Source organism: Emys orbicularis, chromosome 4 (assembly GCF_028017835.1).
Source record: "Emys orbicularis isolate rEmyOrb1 chromosome 4, rEmyOrb1.hap1, whole genome shotgun sequence".
Classification (NCBI taxonomy): Eukaryota; Metazoa; Chordata; order Testudines; family Emydidae; genus Emys; species Emys orbicularis.
In genome coordinates, this window is record NC_088686.1 from 19,285,766 (window position 1) to 19,311,896 (window position 26,131).

At 42.2% G+C, this 26,131-nt stretch overlaps 1 protein-coding gene across 1 annotated transcript in view; it reads right to left on the reverse strand.

Moving 5' to 3' along the window:
- Positions 1-348: 348 nt before the first annotated feature.
- The window catches only part of ADSS1 (adenylosuccinate synthase 1), a 32,771-nt gene continuing 6,988 nt past the window's right edge, over positions 349-26,131 (reverse strand). Inside the window, exons 2-13 of the mRNA XM_065404515.1 lie at positions 19,381-19,483; positions 16,903-16,965; positions 16,059-16,109; positions 15,605-15,671; positions 15,171-15,278; positions 14,718-14,799; positions 13,750-13,876; positions 10,277-10,431; positions 7,406-7,530; positions 3,432-3,529; positions 2,176-2,325; positions 349-678 (exon numbers count right to left, since the gene is read on the reverse strand). Coding sequence (XP_065260587.1) covers positions 626-678; positions 2,176-2,325; positions 3,432-3,529; positions 7,406-7,530; positions 10,277-10,431; positions 13,750-13,876; positions 14,718-14,799; positions 15,171-15,278; positions 15,605-15,671; positions 16,059-16,109; positions 16,903-16,965; positions 19,381-19,483 — 1,182 coding nt within the window. The 3' untranslated portion in view covers positions 349-625. The remainder of the gene's footprint in view (positions 679-2,175; positions 2,326-3,431; positions 3,530-7,405; positions 7,531-10,276; positions 10,432-13,749; positions 13,877-14,717; positions 14,800-15,170; positions 15,279-15,604; positions 15,672-16,058; positions 16,110-16,902; positions 16,966-19,380; positions 19,484-26,131) is intronic.

Sequence of the window (26,131 nt, forward strand, 5' to 3'; positions counted from 1 at the left end):
CCATTTATTTAATAGGTTGTAAAAAAAAATCTCAGGCTTCAAGCTAATCGCATTTGCCTTGCTTTGTGTAATCAAAAATGCCTACCTAATTTTATTGTGTTTTAGGGATTGAGGATCTACATAACCAGGCCAATTTTAAATGCAATATATATGTCCTATTGTTGACAACCCATAAAAACAGGAATTATAACTTTTCCCTTTGAAGAATAACTTCAGCTTTTCCAGTCGTTCAGTAACGACTGGAAAATGTTCAGTATCGTCATCAGCCCAAAGAAATAACTTCATATGAACATAAAACACTTATGAATAGCAACATGGGTCAAGTCAGAGAAGAAAAAAGAAAAACACTTGTTTTTTCATTCCTGTTCTTATTCAGTTACTGAATTCTTTATGCTTTGTGCATATGTGTGTGAGAAAAAGATGGTGGCTAACAAACAGATTTTTATCACTGACAATTTGCATTTACTGATAAATGAAAATATTAAAGTATACAATATATATTTCTTTCTAATCATTTCCTAGAAGAACATTTTGGTTTGAAACAGCATCTCCATTTTAACTTGGGAGTAGTAAGGAACAGATGAACATTAAATTGTGCTTCTCATCACTGAAGTTCTTTGTTTGTTTAAAATAGCTGGATCACTGACTCTCTTGATTTTCCAACTCCAACCCATTTTACTGGCGAGGGAGAGAAGGGGGAGAGAAACAACTATTAGAACACTGACTGGAAGTAAACAGTATAATTAATTAATTTTAATAATTTTCATTTTTTAATATGAAGTTTCGGTACAAAATCACCAACAAACTCCAAACCTGAAACAAAGTGCTGAAAAAGTGTCTCTGTTAAATAGTTTCTCCTGCTGTATCACTAACACACAGTATACTGGAGCACTGAAAGCATGGAGTAATTATGCCATAAACACAAAGCATTGCAGTTTGAAGGCCTAACAGAAGGGTGAGGCACATCAGTTGCATGTTCAGCTGTCATTATCATGGGTGATGGGGTGTCTAGCTAAACCCATGCAATCTACAGCAAGAATTCTGTCAGACTTTATAGTCTTCTTGATGTGGACATGAAAATCATGAGACACAAACACCATAGCATGGTTAAATCTGGAGGTTGTCACTTTATTTTAAAATGATTACACAGATGGGGTAATCATTCCAACTATCTGGTAGGGTTCGCCCAGTGAAGCTCTCCACTGGCACCAATGTCCCTGGGTACTACAAATGGGAGGGTCGGTGTGAAGGCCATGCCCTCTCTACACTCTAAAGGCTGCCAAGGGACCCTGACTGGAAGTTAGCGCCCCAAACACACTCCCCTCCTCCACGTCAGAGGTAGAAGATATAAGATGAGGGGGAGCCACATCTGCATGAGACATATCTGTTCACCATGCATTGCTGCTCCCAGGACCATGTCCAGACAGCCCACTGAGTTACAGGGACCTCCATGAAACACCTTCTAACCTACCCCTCAACTGCACTGTAATCTGCCAAAGTTGTGACAAGTAATTGACACTCCCCAAATCCAACCTGCTGGGTGCTGTCTGGAAGGTGAAAACCCATATGGTAATTTGCCACTTTTGACATATGGGGGAAAAACCCTTTCAGACCCCAAAACTGGGGATCAGTCTAGTCCTGGAGTCAAAGGAGATCCATCAACTATATCAAGGGAGGGAATGGTGGGGCTGAAACAGGTAGCCCAAGATAGCTACTTGGCTAGGCAGGAGATGGTAGCAAACCGCCTCCCCCTCCAGCTCCTGCAGGCAGGAGCCAATCCCATGGTCCCATTACCACCCCCACCGCCATTAGCAGCAGGTGGGACAATCTCCAATACCTGACTCAGTATGTGATACCCTTACACACACACACACACACACACACTGAAGCACAAAAGGGGTTGGAGGAAAGGGAAAGAGAAAAGCAACCTCTCCCCCCCCCACACACACACACAAGCTGAAGACAAGTGGGAGGAAGGGGGAAGCAGAGAGAGAGAGAGAACACACAGCATGCTGCCCTAGCTGCTCCTGGTTGAGATCTCCCACTTGCCCCGCACTCTGGTGTCTCCATTCGGGCCCCATAAAAGCCCTATATTGGCTAGCAGCTTGAGTATTCATTCACAGCCTCATCTACATACCGTGGCCTCTCCATGAGCACAGGTGAAGAGACATTTACCTGGCACTCCAACATGGTTTTCCACACATCGAATATAATTCTGTGCCTTGGGTGGGAGATCCTCCCATTTCCTCGCCCCAGTCGTGTCAGTCTTCCACCCAGGCATTGTTTCATACTCTACTTCCACCTTCTGCAGTATCTCCTGATTAGCTGCGAAAGCACAGTTAGCAACAAGTAAGACTACAGTAGCTTCACTTTAAAAGATATCTATAAATCTTGAGCAGGAAAATTTTAACAAAATGTTTAAAAAATGAAAAAAATGATTTATGAAAAAGAAACATTTATAATGTTGAGCCATCAGTTCACTCTATTTACTAGTACTGTTGTTGACTATATATCCAAAGATAAACAGAGAGCACATCTACACTACAAACTTAAGTCGACCCATGTTAGATCGACTTACAGCCACAATAGTCATTACTGCGGTGGCTGATGTCCACACTACCCTCCTTCTGTCGGTGGTGCGCGTCCTCACCAGGAGTGCTTCCACCGACTAAAGAGGGGCAGTGGGGGGGGGGGGGCTGAGAGCCAAGGCACGCAGCTCTGCGCAGCTCCCCACCAACTGCCTCCTGGGCTTCTCGCCTCCCGGCTGTCAGCCGGGAGCAGCGCCCAGGGCTTATCGCCTCCAGCAGGGATATCAACACCCAGAGTCAGGTCGGCTGCTGTGCTCCCAGCGGGGAGCTGGGACCGGGGTGGGGACCAGTAAGAGTCCTAACATCTGAAATCCCATGTCATTTTAAACAAAAGTCAAAGAAGTTTTAACATGTATTGAAATGGGAGGTATATTTTTATTAACTAAAATGTCAACTGCTGCTAATTATAGTGGCACTCTGCAAAAAGAGCAAAGCTGTTTGTGTCCAGGTCTCAGCTTTTACAACATAACAATACTCCCTTTACTTTTACTTTGCAAAGCATGATTTCATTGACATACTCCTGAGATTGCAGCCCTCATTCATCAAAGATTAAAATGTAACAAACAAACACCCCCCCAAAAAATAAAAAACACCCAATATCAGTGTATATACACAGCCTGATTCTCCATTGTCCTATACCTTGGAGTCATTTACACTTGTACAGTGACTGTAAAACTCTACTATTCTGATTTGGTGGGAGCGTTTTACGCCACTTTGCTTTGGTGTAAATTCTTACAAAGTGCTGGGCAACAGAGAATCAGGTCTGGCTTTTAAGTACAAAATACTTAACAGAAAAGAGAGAGAAAAAGTGATCACCAAGACTTTTTTTTTTTAAAAACATACCTGGAAAATATGGAATTCTTTTCCCAGCCAGTTTGTAAGCAACACTGATTTTAATCTCATCAAGGACATCCAGAATATCCAGTTTTGTTAATGCCAGACTGTCCAGAAAAACATTGGATAAAGTTACACATAAGTTGAATCCTTCTATCATCGTCTTCTTTAATCCCCTCCACCTGCTTTTTCTACACTTGTACTCATAGACCAAGCTCAGGCAACCCAGTATAAAGGAAAATTCAGACATATTTAGATTATGAACTTTGCTAAAATTGCAGCACTTCACTTCTACACATTTGCCTGCTCATATAGGTGAACAACAGTGTGTTCAATCACATCCTTTAAAATGTAATTATCACTGAAAAGTGATTATGTGAAATGCCACTTTTAATTATCAGGCCTGATCACTGTATTTAGATGCACATCTTCTTACCTTAGTGGTACTACTGTTTACTCACGTTATCCTTGGAGAACTAACAAGGCTAAGAGAGAAAGAGCTGAGTTCTATTTTTCCTTCTGCATCAACAGAATTGTTTAATAAGTTCCAGTTACAGGGCCAAGCACTTACCCCTGTGTAAACCCACTGACGGCATAATTTGGCCTACAGAACCTTTATTCCTGATGATGATATGCAGTCAGGAAAGATCCCAGCTTGACTTTCAGATCCCTAGGGAGTTAGTTTATTTAATTAACAGCCTGGCTATCTTTTACAAAACACATTTCATGTAGAAATCATAAAGGGATAAATAGTGGAATCTTAAGATGCCGTTTTTTGCAGAGTCACTTTTCAAAGTAGAACTGCATTTGAAAATAGTAGCCAAATCTCTCTAAAAACAACATGCCTGATCCTCAGCGGGTATCTATCAGTGTAGCGCCACTGATATTTGCATCAATTATCTAAGGATCTAGCCAGACATATGCATGTTTTCAATGTTAGACTGACTTTGGGTGGATGAAGGAGTCATTAAAAATTTGGAAAGAGACGCACAGGGCTGCTGTTCTTTGCCTCATTCATGGCATATACCAGTAGTTCCAACTTCTCAGCCAGGAATACACAGCAGTCTTCCGGGGGGTATATCAACTCATCTAGATATCTGCATAGTTTTACAACAGGCTATGTAAAAAGCACTAGTGCAGTAAGTACAAATTAAAATGTCACACAATGACTTGTTTATACTGCTCTATATTATGAAATACAAGTACAATATTTATATTCCAATTGAGTTATTTTATAATTATATGGTAAAAAGGAGAAAGTAAGTAATTTTTCAGTAACTGTGTGCTGTGACACTAACGTATTTTTATGTCTGATTTTGTAAGCAAGTAGTTTTTAAATGAGGTGAAACTTGGGGTATGCAAGACAAATCAGATTCCTGAAAAGGGTACAGTTGTCTGGATAGGTTAAGAGCCACTGGCATATACCTCCCATTGTTGCTTAGGTGTCAAGGGCCCAAATCATCAAAAGTATTTAGGCTCCTTGCTTCCACTGAAATCAATGGAAATTAGAAGTCTAAGTTCCTTTGAGGATCTGGGCCAAAGTCCCCAGGATTAACAGTTTTGTTGATGGGGAAAACAGTAATTACATGTAACTGAAAAGGAAACAGAATATAGCTCTTTAATGTCACTTCCACAAAGAATGGAGATGCATAGGTGAAAACAACATAGGGCCTTGGGTAAACACTAATTTTACAAAACGTTCAGATGAGTTACTGCAGAAAGATTGTTTCATATCGGTTTCCTGACTGATAAAAATCTATATTTTCACACCCTTAGAGACATAGTAAAACTGACGTAAGCCCCGGTATAGGCACCGCTAGGTCAAAAGAAGAATTCTTCTGTTGACATAGCTACTGCCTCTTGGGGGGAGGGGGTGGGATTTACTACAGCAATGGAAGAATGACTTTTGTAACTGTAACAAGTGTCTACACTACAGCAGCATAGCTGTAGCTGTCTGGGATGGTATGAATGGGTTGTTAAGGCAGCGGTTCCCAAACTGGTCGTGACCCCAAATGGGGTTGCATCATCAGCAGATGGGGTTGTGGTGATTCCTAGTGTATAGAGGATGCCATGTTGCTCTTCAAAATGGCATCATCCATGCTGTCTGGGGTCTCAGCAGGAAATACTTCATTAAAATAGGGTTGTGCTAGCAAAAAGTTTGGGAAGTCCTGCATTAAGGAATGGCTGGGACCAACCCATATCAATGGAAGGCCCAACAGAGAATGGAAACCCCAAGGACTGAACAACTGACACTTAACAGGAGGCTCCCAGCTTGACTGGTTGGAGCACATATGAACTCAGCAGGAAGACAATGCGGGGTGGTGACCAGAGGGAGTGATAAGAACTGGGCTCACAGAGAGATTCAGAGCTCCTACCTGGGACCAAGGCTACGTCTACACTACAGACCTTACAGTGGCACAGCTGTACCGCTGCAGCTGTGCCACTGTCAGGTCTCCCATGTAGCCGCTCTATGCCGACGGGAGAGAGCTCTCCCATCGGCATAATTAAACCACCTGAAGGAGCAGCGGTAGCTATGTCCACACTGGCGCTTCTGTCAGTGAAACTTATGTCGGTCAGGGGGCATTTTTTTCACATCCCTGACCGATAAAAGTGCTAGTGTAGATGTAGCCTAAGAAACAGGGACCGAGATAGGGAAAGGAAACAAAGATGGTTCCTATAGTTATATGGCTCAAGAGGGAGCCCTGGAATTGGCCAGTATGAACTACGCCTTAACATTTGCTTCTCTGTGCAAACCTCAGGACTTCCCAATGCTGTGTTCCAGTTCACTAACAAACCCTACTCTGTTTTGAAAATGCTACCTGGTGACACTGCAACTTCTCATGGAGGTGCATTGATCTCTGAAGTGGGTGCAAGTCCCTGAACAGGAGTCTCTCTGAGTTGGGCTCAATGGGCAGAGCTCTCAGTGAGAAGCAAGAGGGCTGCAGCCCAGAGGCTCCGTCTTGGAGATGCTGAGTCTGCATGGCCTACCCTTAAGGAAAAGTGGGACCTTCGGGGGCCTGGCACACTGATGGGGTACCTCCAAGGGACTGTTTGAAAGCTGGGACATTGCACAGTTCCATAGGCGCCGACTTCTCCGCTTTCCCCTGGGTGCTTGACTCCCCATCTGCCGCCGGCCCCGCCCCCACTCCACCCCTTCCATGAGGCCCTGCCCCACCTCTTCCCACCCCTGCCCCGCCCCCAATCCAACCCCTTACCCAAAGTCCCTGCCCCAACTCCGCCCCCTCCCTGCCCCTATTCCAACTCCTTCCCCAAATCCCCGCCCCAGCCCCAACTCTTCCCCACCTCCTCCCTTGAGCACAGCATGTTCCCGCTCCTCTCCCTCCCTACTGGAGCCTGCTAACGCTGCCAAACAGCTGTTTGGCGGCAGCCAGGCGGGAAGCGTTGGGAGGTAGGTGGAGGAGCGGGGATGCGGTGCGCTCAGTGGGAGAGGAGGAGGAGGTGGTGAGGCAGGGGGTGAGAGGAGCTTGGCTGCCAGTGGGTGCAGAACATCCACTAATTTTTCCCCATGGGTGCTCCAGCCCCGGAGCACCCACGGAGTCGGCGCCTATGCACAGATCCTGTGGATCTTTTCCAGGCACTCTAATGGACTAATCCAATGTTTACTGGATTCAATGGGAGTCTTTCTGAATGCACTAGGTAAAGAATGACAGACTGAACAACTGCTGCAGCAAACTCTGATACACTGATACAATACTCTACTTTGCTCTGCACCAAATGATTGATGTTGAATGTATCAGAATGTCATCAGATCACACAAAGTGTCTAGCTCTCAGAATAAACATTCACATTGCATGGGCATTTAGGTAGCAGTCTGAGATTATTTTCCCTATGACAATATTCTATTGCATTATTGCTTAAAATGTAACACTTAACTGCATTGATATTAATGTTACCTACATATTTTATTCTGTGGAGAACAAAATTATCAGTTCCAAATGTAGCACAAAATCTGTGATGCTTACGCAGTGAATCCATTGATCATGTGAGCGTATCTCAAAATGACAAGGTCCAACCAGCCACAGCGCCTTTTTCTGCCTGTGGTTACTCCCCATTCATGGCCTCGGGACTGCAAGATGTCTCCAATTTCCTACAGGAAGATAAAGGGACATGGATGGTGTTTCAACAACTGAGGTAACAAACCTCAGCCTGTCAGATCAATTTTTTTTAAAGTAAAGCTTAGTTCTCTTTAAAGGGGACTTCAGTTGAAACTAATGCCCCTATCCACAGAAACTGGTACAGCACAGCATCAACAGTATGACTTTTCCCACAATATGCCTCAATATGCGTCAGTATGACTGGTTCTTATTTTGGAGGAGCCCCATCCCCCTTCATATGATAAGAAAATCTTCTTAGCAATTCAGCCCCTGGTTTCTCTGTTAAGAGTTTGTTATTTCCTTGCACTCCCCCATCAGTATGTCTGTTTCCATCTGGTGGTTTGGAGGAGGAGGTGTGCCTTTTTTGTCTTAGGCTACGTCCTCACTACGGGGGGGTCGATTTAAGATACGCAAATTCAGCTACACGAATAGCGTAGCTGAATTCGACGTATCACAGCCGACTTACCCCGCTGTAAGGACGGTGGCAAAATCGACCTCCGCGGCTTCCCGTCGACGGCGCTTACTCCCACCTCCGCTGGTGGAGTAAGAGCGTCGATTCGGGGATCGATTGTCGTGTCCCGACGAGATGCGATAATTCAATCCCCGAGAGGTCGATTTCTACCCGCCGATTCAGGCGGGTAGTGTAGACCTAGCCTTAGACCGTAAGCTCTTTGGGGCAGCAACGATCTTTTTGTTCTGTATTTCACATAGCCTACCACAATGGGGTCCTGGTCAATGACTGCGGCTCCTGGGCATTATGATAATACAAATAATAAATATTAATAAAAAGTGTCATTATAATAATACAAATAACTAAAAGTGCGAGCTAGTGCCCATGGGGATGGCAATTTTTGTTATGTGAACAAAAAGAAGAGAAAAACCTTCCCATGAGGAACTGAACCAGACCACCAATTCATTTCATTGCATCCATTAGATTTAGTCACTATAACATTAAAGAGGATTCAAACCAGAGCCCTAGAAGTTTATGGCTGCATAGCTCATTATTATTCTCCTGAACCATCCAGTTCCCTTATAATGAAGGTACAATATACACTTAAAAACCCTACAGACCCTCCATTTTTAATCAAGAAGTTTTTGCATGATTGGCTGAAGCACACACTGGTCTATTCTATAAATCATTCAGAATACATCATATCGTTAATAGCACAAGACTATAACCTGCAGTTCCCAAGTTCTTATACAGACATAATTCCTAGTGAAGCAACAAGTTTTGCCTGAGTGACGGCTGGAGGTTCTGGCCAGTGTACAACAAACAATTGCCAGTGTAACGGCACCAATAGCCATGAGATAAAATGATGACATTTATACTAGAGAGATAAGGTGGGTGAGGTAATATCTTTGATTGGATCTACTTTTGTTGGTGAGAGGACAAGCTCGCAAGTTAACATAGAGCTCTTCTTCAGGTCTGGGAAACTTCATCAGAGTGTCACAGCTAAGTACAAGGTGGAACAGATTGTTTAGCATAAGTAGCTAATACATATTGCAAGGGACCACTCAAGGTGAAGTGCCCCATTAATACCCCCTCCAGTCATATGAAAGAAAGGAGGGAGGGGCTATTAGTGGGTTATAGATTGTTGTAATAAGCCATATCCACTATCTCTATCCAGTCCATGATTTTTAGTGTCTAGAGAAATTATGAATTTAAGCTCCCAAAAGCTTTCAAAAAGGCTCGTCTTTTGAGTGTTCCTTTGAGGATGAGGACTGACAGGTCAGATATAGAGTGTTTGCTTTGTGAAAAGTGTTCACCCACAGGTGATGTGGTATTCTTGTCTTTTATCATTTTTCTATGTGAGCTCATCTGAGAGCGTAGCGATTGCCTGGTTTCATGCGCATAGTTGCTATTTGGGCAGTTAAGATACACCACATGTTGTGATAGGCACGTGTAGGACCCATTAATCTTGAAAGATGTGTTGTGGGGGCTGTTGATCATTGTAGTAGTGGAGAAATGTCTGCAGGTTTTGCATCTGTTGTTCTGGCAGGGTCTGATGCCGCTTTGAGTTGGTGGGTCTTGGTCTGTGGGGAGCTTGCTTCTCATGATGGAGCTTGAAGAGGTTGAGGGGGTTTTGAAAGCCAGAAAAGGGGGTTCAGGAAAGTTTTCTTTCCAGATGGGGTCCCCATCGGGTATGGGTTGTAGTTGTTTGATGATACCCCGTATGGGTGTGCTAAAAAAATCTGTTCCATCTTTTATTTAGCTGTGACACTCTGAGTACGTTTCCCAGACCTGAAGAAGAGCTTTGTGTAAGTTTGAAAGCTTGTCTCTCTCACCAACCCAATAAAAGCTATTACCTCACCCACCTTGTCTCTCTAATATTCTGGGAGCAACACAGCTACCACAGCACTGCATACAGCAATGGAAGAAATTTATATCTGTCATTTGTTATGACAGGTACATAGATTGTAACAGAATGTCATCACATCAGTGTTGTCTGCTTTGACAATAAACATCTCAGGCTGCCGTCAGCTGAGTTACACTAGGGATGAATATGGTCCGTTGACATTGCCTCAGCAGGAGACCATTATCCTGTTACAACATTCTATCCCATTGACCTTATTTCTCGGTTACTGTAATGTAATGGGTTTCAGAGTGGTAGCCGTGTTAGTCTGTATCAGCAAAAAGAACGAGGAGTACTTGTGGCACCGCAGAGACTAATAAATTTGTTAGTCTCTAAGGTGCCACAAGTACTCCTCGTTCTTTTTGTAATGTAATGTTAAACCTACGTTTATCTGCTCAGTGGGAAAGGCTCCAATTCCCACTCTAGTAGTGTATGCCTTCACCACACCATATACTTCACCAATGTTCTGAGGAGGAACACCAAGTCCAGTGCATACGCCACCCACAGTACAGTTTGATGATGTCACAAATGGGTATGTGCCTGCCAAAAAAACAAAACAAAACAGCACAACTTTGTTTCAGTGGTGATGGAAAACAAAGGCTGCCCTTCCTTGTATTAATTAAAGATGGGCTTGCATTTGTAACTTCACTTGGTTACCACAGTGGCTAAAGCAGATTGACACTACAGGAGAAGCTCTCACCACAGGAGGTGAGAGGGAGGGAGAAGTGCTGTTTACCCAAGTCAAGGTAAGGAGGGGTAGCAGTTTAGCAGAGGAAGCTGAGCTCTGCTCCTCCAATGTTCCCACTTGGTGATCAGAGTAGCTTCAGTTGTATAATTTTTTTCTCTAAAGTCTCATTAGAAATTTAAAGGTGACTTCATTCAAATTAAGATAACTTTACTGACTTGTGCTTCCATTTCATACAAGGGGGCTTTCAGAGTGCCCAAAATGTTACCTCTGCCAAATTAAGAAAACGACAGTACTTTCACAGTGAAATTTATCCTGATGCAGAAGGCCCACACAAAGTCATATGCATACATCTCTTGCATCCCATTTAAGACTGGCTGTCAAGATGACATTCAAAGCCAGGCTTAGGGGCTGCAATGCGGGATTGCTGGGGAAGCAGCTGCATGTGTCTACATCAGCCCCCTCAGTCTGGCCTGTAAGGCCACAAAAGAGCAGGGACTGTATAGCCACATTCATGTGGATCAGACAGTCCTAGTAACCTATACAACTGGCAGAGGGCTTCAGCTTCTTTCCCAGTCTACAGGATGCTGTTCAGCTGCCTTACACCTTGGCCCTAGAATGGAGCATGGATTTCACCTCCCTGCTGTTCTGCACTTCACCCTCATGGAGTCCAAGTACTCAGAGGCTTTATGTGGATGCAATGGATATCAATCTTACAGCATAACAGGTGCATAGAGTATTGTACAGGCTGCCTGCACTGGGATGAATTTCATTCCCAATGAACATGAATTATTCTCAATAACATTTTAGTGAGACCTGTGTGTGTGTGCGCGCGCGCATGGACTGAAATGGGGCCAGGATTTCACCTCTAGCCTCTTAAGAAAAATCCTGTTACTGGTGCACTGCCTGAGTAACTATGCTATACACCTGGCAGATCAGCATAGGTCAAGGGAAGGATAATTTTTTGTTGCTGCCTGACCATTGGCTGATCACCCCAAATCCTCTCTATACTGGGGTACCAGAAACCCCTCACAGAGTACAGTTCCACAGTACAAGGACAGCAGTAACCCCTGTGCATGCTTGAAGAGGCGGGAAGGCTTGCCCCATGCATGGTATGTATCCTCCACATTGCATGCAGATCTCTGTGCACCAACCGGGCAGAAAAATCTCACTTGGAATCTTCTACTTTCAGCCATAGAGCACAAAACATAAAAGATGAAAAGAGGACATGGCCATCTGCAGTCCACACATACAATATTGCTACATTAAACACAGACTTAGGATTCTGCCACCCAATGGATTGCTAAGTATACAGAACTATAACAGTATCTGACCTATGAAGAAAGGTTAAAAAAAAACTGGGCATGTTTAGTCTTGAGAAAAGACAACTAAAGAGGGGACCTGATAACAGTCTTTAAATACATTAAGGGCTGTTATAAAAGGACAGTGATCAGTTGTTCTCAATGTCCACTGAAGGTAGGAGAAGCAGCAATGGGCTTAATCTGCAGCGAGAGAGATTTAGGTTAGATATTAGGAAAAACTTTCTAACTCTAAGGGTATTTAGGCTTTGAAATAGTCTTCCATCAGAGGTTATGGAATCACCATCAGTGGAGGTTTTTAAGAAGATGTTTGGACAAACCTAAGACGGAGAATATCTTATTGCCCTTATATAAATCCATGGTATGCCCACATCTTGAATACTGCGTACAGATGTGGTCTCCTCATCTCAAAAAAGATATACTGGCATTAGAAAAGGTTCAGAGAAGGGCAACTAAAATGATTAGGGGTTTGGAATGGGTCCCATATGAGGAGAGATTAAAGAGGCTAGAACTTTTCAGCTTGGAGAAGAGGAGACTAGGAGAATATGATAGAGGTATATAAAATCATGAGTGGTGTGGAGAAAGTGAATAAGGAAAAGTTATTTACTTGTTCCTATAATATAAGAACTAGGGGCCACTAAATGAAATTAATGGGCAGCAGGTTTAAAACAAATAAAAGTTCTTCTTCACACAATGCACAGTCAACCTGTGGAACTCCTTGCCTGAGGAGGTTGTGAAGGCTAGGACTATAACAGGGTTTAAAAGAGAACTAGATAAATTCATGGAGGTTAAGTCCATTAATGGCTATTAGCCAGGATGGGTAAGGAATGGTGTCCCTAGCCTCTGTTTGTCAGAGGGTGGAGATGGATGGCAGGAGAGAGATCACTTGATCATTACCTGTTAGGTTCACTCCCTCTGGGACACCTGGCATTGGCCACTGTCGGTAGACAGGATACTGGGCTGGATGGACCTTTGGTCTGACCCAGTATGGCCATTCTTATGTTCTTAACCTGTCAGGGATGGTCTAGATTTACTTGGTCCTGCCTTAGTGCAGGGGTCTGTACTTCATGACCTCTTGAGGTCCTTTCCAGCCCTACATTTCCATGATTCGATAGTCTGAAGACAAACCATCATTGCAGTCAGTTAGGTCAACCTGCAGCTCCTCCAGCTGTCACAGGTATAATCATGCAGTCACCACACCAGATTAAAGGTTAGGTTTTGGAAGTATCATTATATGTGGCTCCCTCATACATGGTATTTGACAGTTGTGAAGACTACTCTCTCCAGTTGTCTTCTCAGCAGGACATGCATTTTGAAGGGATGATATAAGATACATTTCTTCTGGGTTTCTACACATCTTCCTGCTGAGAGGTGAATCCCTTGACATTTCAGAATACCAGAGTAAGAAACATGGGTGTTTTTTCCTGTGCTCAAGCATGAGACTGAAGGAGCCAGATTTGTACCCATTGCCAAGTATCCAACTCAGATTTCATAGACCTGCAGAATGATATTCTCCAGGGAGTGCCCATTTCATGTTCCTCATTGCTAAAGCTTACTTTGTCACGTTTCTACTACTGGAAATATAGGTGATTATACACATAGGTAGATCTCTCCTTGTTAGCTGTAGTGCACCAATCTTTTGTCCTCAGAGGTAGAGTCATAGGACTGGAAGGGACCTTGGAGGTTTTCTAGTCCAGTCCTCTGCACTCAACACTGGACTAAGTATTATCTAGATCAGGGGTCGGCAACGTTTGGCACGCGGCTCGCCAGGGTAAGCACCCTAGCGGGCCGGGCCAGTTTATTTGAAAACAAGCCATCTCTTAGGAGTTAAACCTACTTTACAGGGTAACTTACCAAAGTCAATGTCAAGTAGTGCTGCATTGGCACCTTCAATAAGAATTTTCTTTGGGGAGCCATGAAGAGCTTCATACATAAAATAAATACCATCTCGGACCATTGGTCTTATTTTTTCAGCATACCCCTGAAAGTTTCAACAAAAATGTACAGTTCACCAAACAATGCTGCCAGAATGGCTGGCGCAATGAATAATATGGTCAGCTATAAAAACTCACAAATAATTCTAACATGCCAACCTCAAAACTACATTTTACCTGGAAAATAAAACAATTAGTTATCATGCCATAAAAAAAATCTGCACCTAGTCACACACACAAAAAAAGACTATTAGAATGCTGTGTACCATTTCTATATTGCACACCTCAGCAGCAGTGATGTACAGTTACATCATATTGTAAATAGAACATAATCTAGCCATACTAATATATGGATGAGACAGAGATGCTCTGTTCAACACTAATTGCTAAAAAATAGTTCTGCAATAGGTCTGGAAGTCTGCCCAATTATGGGCAGAAGGATGAGAAAAGTTACTGCAAGTCTGTATTGCCCAGATCTCTTTAATAAAACACGATCATTTTATCGTGATACACGTTACATTAGAATAACAACTATGGTTTGAACATCTCTTTTTACTAGGACTTATTTTTAATACTCCTTATCTGAGAGCATTCTATTATAAACTATATTTTTTACTGTGATTCATCGGTTGTATGATGATGTATGTATGTATGTATTTCCTCAATATACTTTAATTTCTTATATCATTTTTGTAGTTTTAAAATTTTTATTAATGTTTATAAGAAATAGTTCAGAGATTTTCAGCTGGATTTATATTTTAACATTTTTCTACCTCGGTTCTTTTTACATCTTTATATATGCAGGAGGTCAGACCAGATGATCACAGTGTTCCTTTGTGGCCTTAAAATCTATGACTATATGAATCTTCCCCAATATTAAATCTTTACCTTTAGTTTTTTCAGTTGCCCTTCTGTGTCTATTTCCAAAGTGGGAAACATTGACTTGTACTGGTGTGCTAGATTCTTGAACCTGCAAAACATAAAAAACCTTGTATATGCAGAACTTGCAGTGGTTTCTGTTTTAAAAATCTTTGGCAACAATTCAGTTTGCATCATAAAATAAGCATAATAAAGGTTCTCCAGTGAAAACACATATGACTCACATATGAGTATAAACATCTATCCATGCCCTGATCATTTAAAGTGCCTGGAAGCTGTGCACAACACAAGAAATATTTACTAAAATTTCCCCTCCACCTACTTCCTTAATTTTTTTTTATTTAAAGGATTTGCACACAAACTCATACACAATAGTTTAAAAATGTCCCCTTATAAAGCCAACTTGTCATCCAAAATGTACCGTTCCTTGATGGACTATTTAAGAAGTAATAATAATTGTACCTTGAAGAAAATTCATCAAAGTCTGAAAGGAGGTCACAAATACGAAGGCCTGTTCGTGCAGCTTTAGAAGAATACGTTGGTCCAATTCCTTTCTTTGTTGTACCAATACTAATTAAATAAAGAAAAAAGTATGTCTAATGTATATATAAAAATATGTTTTATGCTAGTTAATTTTATCAAAACTTTTCATTATACTACATATTAGGGAACTGTTCCGAAATGGAGATGAATATTTTATTAATAAAGCTCTAACTTTTTATTATTACAGACATTGAAGTTTTCCTGCTTCAGTATACACGCATAATTATTGTTACTATGCACTGTGTGCAGAATAGGCCTCAATCCTTGTGTCTGGCTCAGCTCAGCTAAGAACCCCCAGGATGGGAGGGGTGTGTGTGTGTGTGTGTGTAATAAAGGTGTTGGTATATAATTACTTTTTTCCCTCTTGTGCTTGACGTTGTACTTCTTGAAGTCCATCAGCTGCCTGGTGAAAGTCGAACACTGCACAGCAAAGGAAAACCACAGGAACAAGATGAGACACCCAAGGAGAAAAACATTTTTAAAACAAAACACACAGGTATCTACAATTGAAATGCTAAGTGCAAAAGCCTTTGTGATTGTTGAATGCGCACTGTTCTCACATGAAGTATTACAGAATATTATGAAAACAATAGTACAGAACTACACATTAGAAACTATAAATTGTATTAATATCTTACTAGTAAAGTTTATTAATTCCCTATAGCATGGGAAGAAACGATATTAGATACAAATACATGATTCCTTTTCAAGGTAAAATAGCAGTTTTGAATGCATGTGTTGGGCCTATCATTTGCATTTCCTATCAGTCCTTTCTATGCTTTAATCTTCACTTTGATAAATACTTACCAATGTGTGCTCTATCTGATATGATGAGTCTTTTCTCCCAATCCTTTAAACCTGTCAACAGATATACATTAAAGACTTAAGATTTATATTCCACGGAGGTTGTCAGACTTGGGCATTTACTTTTAGTTTTCCTGTATCTTTCCTCTAATTCTCTTTCTTATTAAATGTATTGCAAATCCAGATGTATAGTTTACTTTAAATGGAATAGAAGTCACCTTGGTTAAAACATAGCTGGCTATATTACCATTTTCTATTAATCAGCTGTTTTCAACAGGACAATACTTTCTGATTTTGGCATGGACAAAGGTATCAGGTATTTTTCATAATCCCATTATACTGTAGCACACATTCAATTTTTGTTATAAATTAAGTCAAAAGCTATTAACTGTGTTGTTAATGATGACACTTTATTTTTTTCCCCAAAGTGCTGCCTGTCTACGAAAAAAAGCTTTAACCAAATATTTTAATTGTACCCACAATTTGTTCCCACCAAAGCACAGAATTTTCAAGTACAAACATTTCTGCACAGAAGCCGGGACGCAGAAATCCTGGCCCTATTGAAGTCAATGGGATTTTTGCCACTGACTTCAGTGGAACCAGGATTTCATTTTATCTTTTGTTGCAGCAAATAACTGCACCCATAAAATTCAGAGACTGTTCTTTAAAACTTGTCCATAAGACACTTACATACTGTATTTTGTCAGGACTGCTCTCTAAATGATTTTAAATCTGGAAAATTGCTATAAAGAATATTTATGGCAAGTGGTCAAAATCTGGATCTGAAATATACTTTGATTTAGCTACCATTTTAAAAAAAATGTTTACAAAGTTAGTTGACACAAACCTTTCTTTTCATTTTTTTCAGCTTCTTCAAACAAGCCTGGTAAATGTATAACCACCCCATTACCTTTGGGAAAACACAAAAGATTTATTTTAAAAAGCAGGAGATAGAATATACATCCTTCAAAATGACTCATGTAAACATCATATTTTGTACTGAAAAAATCTTAGTAAAACTTCCCTAGGACTGAAGATTACCCTGTGCTCATCATTAACTGGTTTTAAGAACCATTGGAGTTAAATTCACATTTGGTATAAACAGGTGCTAAGTCCACTAAAGTCAATAGAATTGTACCTGCTTACATCAGATCTGAATTTGGGGTCTGATTCAAAGCCAACTGAAGTCAATGGAGTCTTTCCACTGATTGAAATGGCTTTTGGACCTCAATTTCTCCTTGATTTAAGCTCAAAGAAGTCAGTGGACTTACACCAGGGACATATATGGCTGATATTATTTAAGTCTTCATCTATCAAATGCATTTGGGAATGGGCAACAGGGGATGGATCACTTGATGATTACCTGTTCTGTTCATTCCCTCTGAGGCACCTGGCATTGGCCACTGTCAGAAGACAGGATACTGGGCTAGATGGACCTTTGGTCTGACCCAATATGGCTGTTCTTATGGTCTTATATCTTTACACTGAGCTCAAAATAGCTACTGTGATACATGAGCAATGTCTTTTCCCTATAAAGCTGGAAATTAAGTTCCATAAACAATACAGTGTGTACTGGAGATGAGGAAGGATTAGAGACATCGTGGGCTGGAAACAGCTGCTACTTGCTTCTTCCTGGACGCACCAGAAACACATGCAGTACCTGCTTCTCTGCATAAATCTAGATTGGTCATTAGTTATTTTCCATGCTAACTGGAATCAGAACCAACCATATTTGTCACCAGAAAAACAAGTTTTACTTGATATATTTTAATATTAAAACTAGAGATGGGCTGGAATCAGAACCACCGATCTGAACACCTCCAAAATTTGGAGAGGGAAGAGATTTAAAATCTGGGATTGGATTGAAGGGCTGTGCTACTGTAGCATTTCAAATGTAGACACTACCTCTGTCGACAGGAGGGATTCTCCCATCAGCCTAGGTAATCCACCTCCATGAGAGGAGGTAGCTAGGTCGATGGCAGAATTCTTCTGTTGACTTAATGCTGTCTACACCGGAGGATAGGTTGGCTTAACTACGTCATTCAGGGTTGTGGATTTTTCACACCCCTGAGCGACCTAGCTATGCTGATGTAAATTCCCAGTGTAGACCAGCCCTACGTAATCTGACTCAGGCCAACCTTTAGAGTACTTATAACAGTATGTTAGTGTAGTTTTTATGAGTTTGGTGTAAGGTTAAAGGAAAATTGCAGCTATTTTGATTAGTACAACATTGTAAAATCTCAGAGTAAGGTGTATTTCATATAAGGAGTGTACTGTGACATCTACTCTTTCTAAAAGCTTTAATTACATTTGTCATTTCTTACATATTCCCTGTAACATCTATGTTGCTGACAAGTGGTATAATTAGGGACAATAAGCAAGATACAAACTATCCAAACATTAGTTTATTTGCTAAGGCCAAATATTCAAACTCAGATGCATAAATTGTGCCAAGAAAACCCAGGTTGTTCATGTAAAACAACCAATTTGCTAACAAGTGCATAGTTAGCACTCGGGTAGGCTCAGGCACTAACTTCTTTTAAAATCTGACCATTGGCCTCTATTTTTTTTAATGGCCCATTAGTTTAGTTCAGCTATAGTAAATATCCTGTTGAAAATTATTCATGAAGTGCAGTCCATGCTAGAGATGGTCAGTATGTAGGAAATGGGGCTAGATACATTCTTAGAAATCCAGCTTCTGGTTTGCATTCCAGCTACCATGTTCAACAAGCCCAATGAATGCAAACAGTGTTGCAATGACATTTGTATCCTGATGTTGTGACACAAAAATCATAACATTGCAATGTGACATCAGCCTAGAAGAGCATGCATTTCAAGAAGTATGGATGACAAGAGACTGCCTGGAAGATATTCTGCCAAGTAAAGCACTGAACCTTGAGACCTATTTCTGAAATTTGGGAAAGGAGGAAAGGCTAGAGAAAAGTGAAAGGATCAGTTAGTGTATGTACAGATGTTTGCATCTGCAAAGCGCAGGCACATGTATATGCATATGCAATTTTATACATGCACATGTGGAAGACAAGAGTTGAACTCTCAAATAGCATAAAAAAAGCAAGGAGACAGAAAGGAAGATTTATATTTTCACAGTTTCTCTAATAATGGATATTAAAATGACATGAATAAGAAATAACGGGGTGAAATGTGGCAAATCTTACAACTGTAGTAATAAAAATAAAAAAGCTGAAACCGAAAGAATCCTTACTCACAACCTTTCATGTTTTTGTTTGTTAGTTTTATAAAACCCTGATTACGATTGCCTTCCATGCAACATTAACTTTTGAACAGGATAAGATGTTTATCTTACCAATGAAGGAAATTGCCTTTGGATTAATTATGCCACTAGGAAAGAGGTGAAAATCATATTCCTTCCCATCAACGACGACAGTGTGGCCTGCATTATTCCCACCCTGCAAAAGAAAGACACGAACTGATGATTAAGGACACTATAATGTCTCTCTACTATTGTAGCTAAAGATTTGGTAGTTTGATCTTTATTATTTCTGCATTCATGTCTTATTTTAGTTTTTCAGTTATGCCCAGCTTTCCCAAGCACTATAGTCTGGTTACATCTCATATGGATTTTATTAGTTTTGAAATATGAAAATGGGAAACTGCTTGTTTTTGACAGTTTTTGGTCAAACTCTGTTTTTATTATTTTGTTTGTTATTTGGAATTATTCTACAAATGGTTTATATGAACATATTTTAGCCTGCAGATTGCTCACCAGCTCTTTCCAGTGAAACTATTTGCTATTCGATATTTCCCCTATGTGATTTGTCTCTCGAAACATATTTGATTGGGTGATAGACTCTAATAGAAAGTCACAGCATGGTTAAACTCCTCAAATTTAAGTCAGGCACCTAGGACAGGATATGAGTAACTCGCAGTTAAGTCACTCATGTCTTGCAGTTGGAGAATAGGGGGGAAATTTTCAAAAGTGCCTAAGTTACTAAAGAACCTAAGTCTCATTTTCTAAACTCAATTTCTAAACTTGTCTTAAACTTGCCCTTAAAAACCTAAGTCTAACTGAAAGTGAACCTTGAAAGCTAAGGGCCAGATTTTTAATGCTGTTTAGGTACCAAAACACACCGACAGGTGACTACTGGGATTTTCACAAGTGTCTAGGCATCCAACTCCCAAGTAGTTTGCTTAAGAACACCACAGGACATTTTTTCCCCTTCAAGGGCTGACCATGGGTGCCTGGAGCCCTCACAGCTATATTAATTGTGTTATAGGTTGTGTATTCAGTATTACAGTCTCAGAGCATTCAAAACCCATGAGTAAGGGCCCCCAAATCATGGGATTGATTAAAAAAATCATGAGATTTAATAAATATTAAATAAATAAAGGTTGGGTTCTCTTTTAATTGCCTTCTGGGTTTTGAGCCTTTAGGGTGCACTCAGGTCACATTTGCAAGCTTTTCTCCAGAACCATGAGGGCCAAAAACTTGTTTCTTTTAATGAAATCAGCGATTTTCAGGTAATTATATAGCTTCTTCAATGCATAATTTTATTTAAAACTTTTCCAGTTTTAAAGATTTTGGAGTTTTGGCCTATCTGTGATATTGTATTCCTGTATCAAACTTCAACCAGCTCTGCAATTTACAGCACAACAACATGCCTCACATTAGCTCTTCTCATCCTCCCAGTACAGTTTTAAAATATTGACAGAGAAAGAAAGAAGGAAGGAAAAAGGAGAACATGGAGGCGGGGGAATGGGAAAGCATGATGGAGGAGGAAAAAGAGAATGGCGGTGCATAGAGAGCCTTTGGCATGGGGGGAAAGGAGGTACATGCAAAGCTCCTGGTTTGGGGGGAAAGAGGGGAATGGGGAAGTGGAGGAGGCATACAGAGCCCCTAGCATGGGGAAATATGAGTGCACGGAGCCCCTGGCATGCAGGAATAATGGGGGACCCTGGCTGGCATGGAGGGGAAAAGGGGATGGGAGGGGAAAAGGGGATGCACACTGAGCCCCTAGCATGTGAGTGGATCTTAGCATGGAGGAATGGGGGGCACACAGAGCCCCTGGCATGTGAGTGGATTGCAGGGAGTCCCTAAACAGAAGGGTATGCGAGGGTCACACACAGGGAGCTTGTAGGGTGGAATGGAGGGATACTAGGAGCCCCTGGAGCATGCAATGAGCTTGGCCTATAGAAGCTACGAGGTGTGCAACTCCCTACTTTTATATATTTTTTTAAATACTAAGATGTTGAAATCAGAACAAAATGTTTCCATCTCCTAAAACCTAATGAGCTCATCATTAGTATGATAAATAAATACAAATACACACAGCTCGAGACCTGAGCAAAGCTTCTGACCTGTGAAAGAACATACACAAAATATTTCTAAAGTTAATATCCTTAACTGCAGCTCTGTATTTCATACTTTGTACTAGTAAGGTTAAATAATTCTTGGTTGTAAATAGAACCCCTCTTCCCCTAGAACAAAACCCCAAAACTGAGCTGCAGAAGATGGGAAGAAAGCAACATATTCAAAGTTTGTTACAGCCCATTCACTCAAAATCCTAAACTGGATAATTAGACATCCTGATGAAAATGAGCAGAACCGAGGAATTAAAACCAGAACAGCATAAGATGTCTGCTCATCTTTAGCCCTTCTCTTCTGCAGAAGTGTAGTGGTGTTCCTGTGGGGAGTAACATTGACCTAAGGACATGAACATTGGTTTTCTGATATATAAGTTCGTAACAGCTAGCCAGTCACGCAACAAATGAAATAAAACAGATGTCACTTGATCTTAATTTTCAGCTGTTTTCTTCTAATGATTATATTGGATAATACATTTAGTAGATTTTATAGATGATATTGGAAATTAGGCTTGTTTTCTTAGGAAGCTTTGGTAAGTTTAAACCTGACGTTCTCGTTCTGTATTTATAATCCAGGTTGTCCTGACATGATCTCATTGGTACCCAAAGGAGAGGCCTAAATTTAAAACAGCTGTGTCACTATGTTGTTCTAAATCTGTAACGATCTGATGTACCCTATATATATTTATTGCTGCTATGAAAATATGACTTGGGGTGGGTATCACCACAAGCACCAGAACTGCTAAAAGAACTAATTTTAAGTTTTGATACTGTGCCATTCCTTACACAAAGTGTAAATTCCTTTTATTGGATAGCTATAGAAACAAGTGCTAAGAGAAGATGGCACCTCCTCCTTCATGGGTTTTAGTAGTAATGTAAGCTTACTGGGGTACATCAGCTAGGTGGCAGTGCACTTCCTCTCTTCTCTTCGCTTCGCTTGCACAGCCTGTTATCGATGCGTATGAAAAGGCTGACAAGGCATCTATGTGGATTGGGATTTCCACACGAGCTAGCTCACCGTGGATCTCTTCATGTAATCTCCTCTGGAATCGATAGAGCTAAGCTGATTCATTCCATTCTGTATCAGAGCCAAATTGCCAAACGTGGGTGGTGGAGGAGCCAGTCAGTCCCTGTTCGGGCCATAGTTTTCGCAGGGCTCCTTCCGCCAAACAAGCGTGGTGGGGGTCATCAAAAACAAAGGAGAAGGCCTCAGGGCTGCCCAGAAGGGGGGGGCAAGTGGGGCAATTTGCCCCAGGCCCTGGGCCCCACAGGGGCCCCGCAAGTCCTGGCCCAGCGGCGGTCCGGGTCTTCGGCGGCATTTCGGTGGCGGGGGAGGCCTTCAGTGCTGCCGATGACGCGGAGCGACTGAAGGGCCCCCCGCCGCCGAAATGCCGCCAAAGACCTGGACCGCCGCTGGGTGAGTACAAGCGCTGCAGCTCCCCCGCTTTGCCCCAGGCCCCCTGAATCCTCTGGGCGGCCCTGGAAGGCCTGGAGGAAGGTGTCCCAGTTTGACAATGTTGGGCTCTGTCGTTCCACTAGGGTGAAGCCCACTGCAGTACCTCTCCCATCAGGAGACTTTGGCCTCGTCAGTGGAGAAGAACTGGGGGCAGAGCAAGAACAGCAGGCAGCACTGGTTGAAATTTTGCTAGTCTCAGTTGAAATGCTCTGGGAGGGGGACTGTTGGCCCAGGTGTGCTGTTGCAGCACCTGCCTGTAGTACAGTGTTCTCATCCCACAACCAGGCAGCCTGCTCTCACAGAACCTGGTTCTTGGTGGCATACTGTGCTAGTTGGGCTCATAACATGGCATTTTCATCAAGTAGCTGGGTGGTCTGCATTTATGGGGTCTGGTTCTCAGACAAGAGCTGGACCACTTGTGGCTGCAACATGGGGAGTTCCTCCTGTGGGCTGTCACCCCATTCAGTTGTGTTTAGGGTCCCTTGGGACATGTTGGGAAGGGGGCAACCCACTGCCCCAATGTCCCACAGGGACAGCCTTCTCCACAGGTTAGGGATGGTCCAGGCAAACCATCAGGATCCTGGGCAAAGGAAGGCAGGACTAGTGCCAGGAGTTTAGGATTCTGGAACTGAAGCCAGGGGTCACAGCCAGTATCAATGTCAAGAGTCAAACTGAGGGCCAAGCTAGAGTCAGAGTCAGGAGTTAAGCCGAGGGTCAGAGACAGAGTCAGGAATCAGGCTGAGAGTCAATACCAGGCCTCAGGGTCTGTGTTGGTAATTCCAGGGGTCAATCAGGAGTCAGAATCCAAGTCAGAGCTAAGGTCAACACCAGAAGATCAGGAACAGAGAAGCAGGGCAGCTAGTAAAGGATCCATACTGTTATCTGGACACTTTTTGGGATGCTCCATGGGCTTATATAGGGATAAGGAGCCAATCAGGGATGGCTAAGACCACTGTCAATCAGACCCCTTGAAGTGTAACTTCATGTGGCATCAAACATCTGTGGATTGTGGGTTACAGGGAGTAGCCAGGTTATAGCTGGTGGCAGTGTGGGGATGCTGGGTTCAAGTCCTGCTAAACTTTACACTTCCATCTGAATCCCAGTCTCTCCCCTAGATTTTCTTATTTGATAACCTTTCAACACCTCACTTGATAACATCTGATACAATTTATATTAATGTGCTGTTCACAACCCCTTCTGTCCAAATGAGTTAGTAAACTGCTGGGTCACAACTGAGAAATAACGAGAGATTATGGGTTTTATATTATCTGTTTCAATTACAGCACTTCGCCTTCGTTACTAATATCACCCATGATTTTTATCTCTGTCTACCCATGCCTGACATTCCTTTTATTGTAAAGCTGAGACAATTCCTAACTGGAAAATAATCTGACTGGGATACAGGTGATTTCTCTACAATTTTCCTATATATCCAGAGAACAACCAATAATAGATAGCACTTGCCCTGACGCTAGATTTTTGTAAGCCATAGATATCTGCAAACTTTTCCCCACTGCTTATGGAACTGGGCTAACTCTTACAGTAGCCACCTCCACTAAACTGGAGTTCCATCTCTACTTCCCATTCCTAAAGGAATTCTGACATGAGCTGTTATTTACCCCTTCGCATAACACAAGAACTAGGGGCAACCAAATGAAATCAATAGGTAGCAGGTTTAAAACAAAAGGAAGTATTTTTTCACACAATGCACAGTCAACCTGTGGAACTTCTTGCCAGAGGATGTTGTGAAGGCCAAGACTATAACAGGGTTCAAAAAAGAACTAGATAAGTTCATGGAGGATAGATCCATCAATGGCTATTAGCCAGGATGGGCAGAGATGGTGTCCCTAGCCTCTGTTTGCCGGAAGCTGGGATTGGGCAACAGGGGATGGATCACTTGATTACCTGTTCTGTTCATTCCCTCTGGGGCATCTGGCATTGGCCATTGTCAGAAGACAGGATACTGAGCTAGATGAACCTTTGGTCTGAGCCAGTATGGCCATTCTTATTTCTGAATTTTGCTTTATGAGTTAAATTTGTGGGGCCAAATTTTCTTTTGCTCTCCACTAATACACATTCAAAAACCTGGATTTGTGTATGTAATCTCACTTGTATGCTTACACAAAACTAACTGTAGTTAGGGTCATTAAACTTCTTTGTACATAAACTGCATTTTTCTGCTTGCTTCTTTGGGTTTGTATATACAATAAGATTTGCCCACCTATCTGGCAGGCATTTTAATTAAGGGAGATTGAAAACGTGTCCCCTAGAATTGTCAATGATTATAGCTAGGTAACAATCTTTCATGTTTATAGAAGCACAAAAGTAATTGCTGAACTAGAACTAGAAGAGACTCACAAGGATTTATTATGTTGTATTCTGCAAACTATAGGGGTTAAATCCTGGCCCTACTAACTTCAATGGAAGTTTGTTACTAATTTCAATTGGGTCAGGCTTTCGTCCTAAAATTTCAAGTTTTTAGCTGTTCTTGCTGTAAAACTGAGATGAATTACAGGGCAGATGTCGTAAGTATGCATTAAAAAAGAAAAACCCTGAAACAATGTGACCAAAAAGGCTTGGGATTCAGCCATTCCTTTGAAATTTATTATTGCAAACACAGCCAGAATTGCAGAATCTAATTTTTCTACCAGGGTGACTGTAGATTTCCCATGTGGATATGGAGAAGCAGGGCCGGCTCTGGCTTTTTGGCCGCCCCAAGCAAAAAAAAAAAAACGGGGCGGCCAGAACGGCAAAGCAAAAAACAAAACAAAAAACCCACCACCTGTGGCGCGGCTGGAGTGCGGGTGCAGGGGGACTGGCTGGGGGGGGCGGGAGGGGGAGGGAGCAGGCTGGAGAGAGAGAGAAGGGGGCGGCCAGGGCTACAGCAGGGGCGCTGCCATGCGGCCCCTCCCGCTGCGCCGCCTCCTGCCGCCTGCCGCGAGGGCTCCGCTCCGGTCGGCGGGGAGGGAAGGAAGAGGACTGCCCTGCAGGGCGCTCTGGTTCTCCGCGCCGCCACCCCCTACAGGGCGGCCGGAGCAGAACAAGAAAAAAAAAAAAAAAAAAAAAAGCAGCCGTGCCGCCCTAGGATTGGGCAGAATGCTGCCTCCAACAATCTGCCGCCCCAAGCACCAGCTTGCTCAGCTGGTGCCTGGAGCCGGCCCTGTGGAGAAGCAAGACAGAATGGGGAAGAAGATCCTGGATGTTCTGCAGCTGACCTCCAGAGTTCCTGACTGTCCCTGCTTTCCACTTTTTATTTAGTCCTTGTGACTTCTGCTTT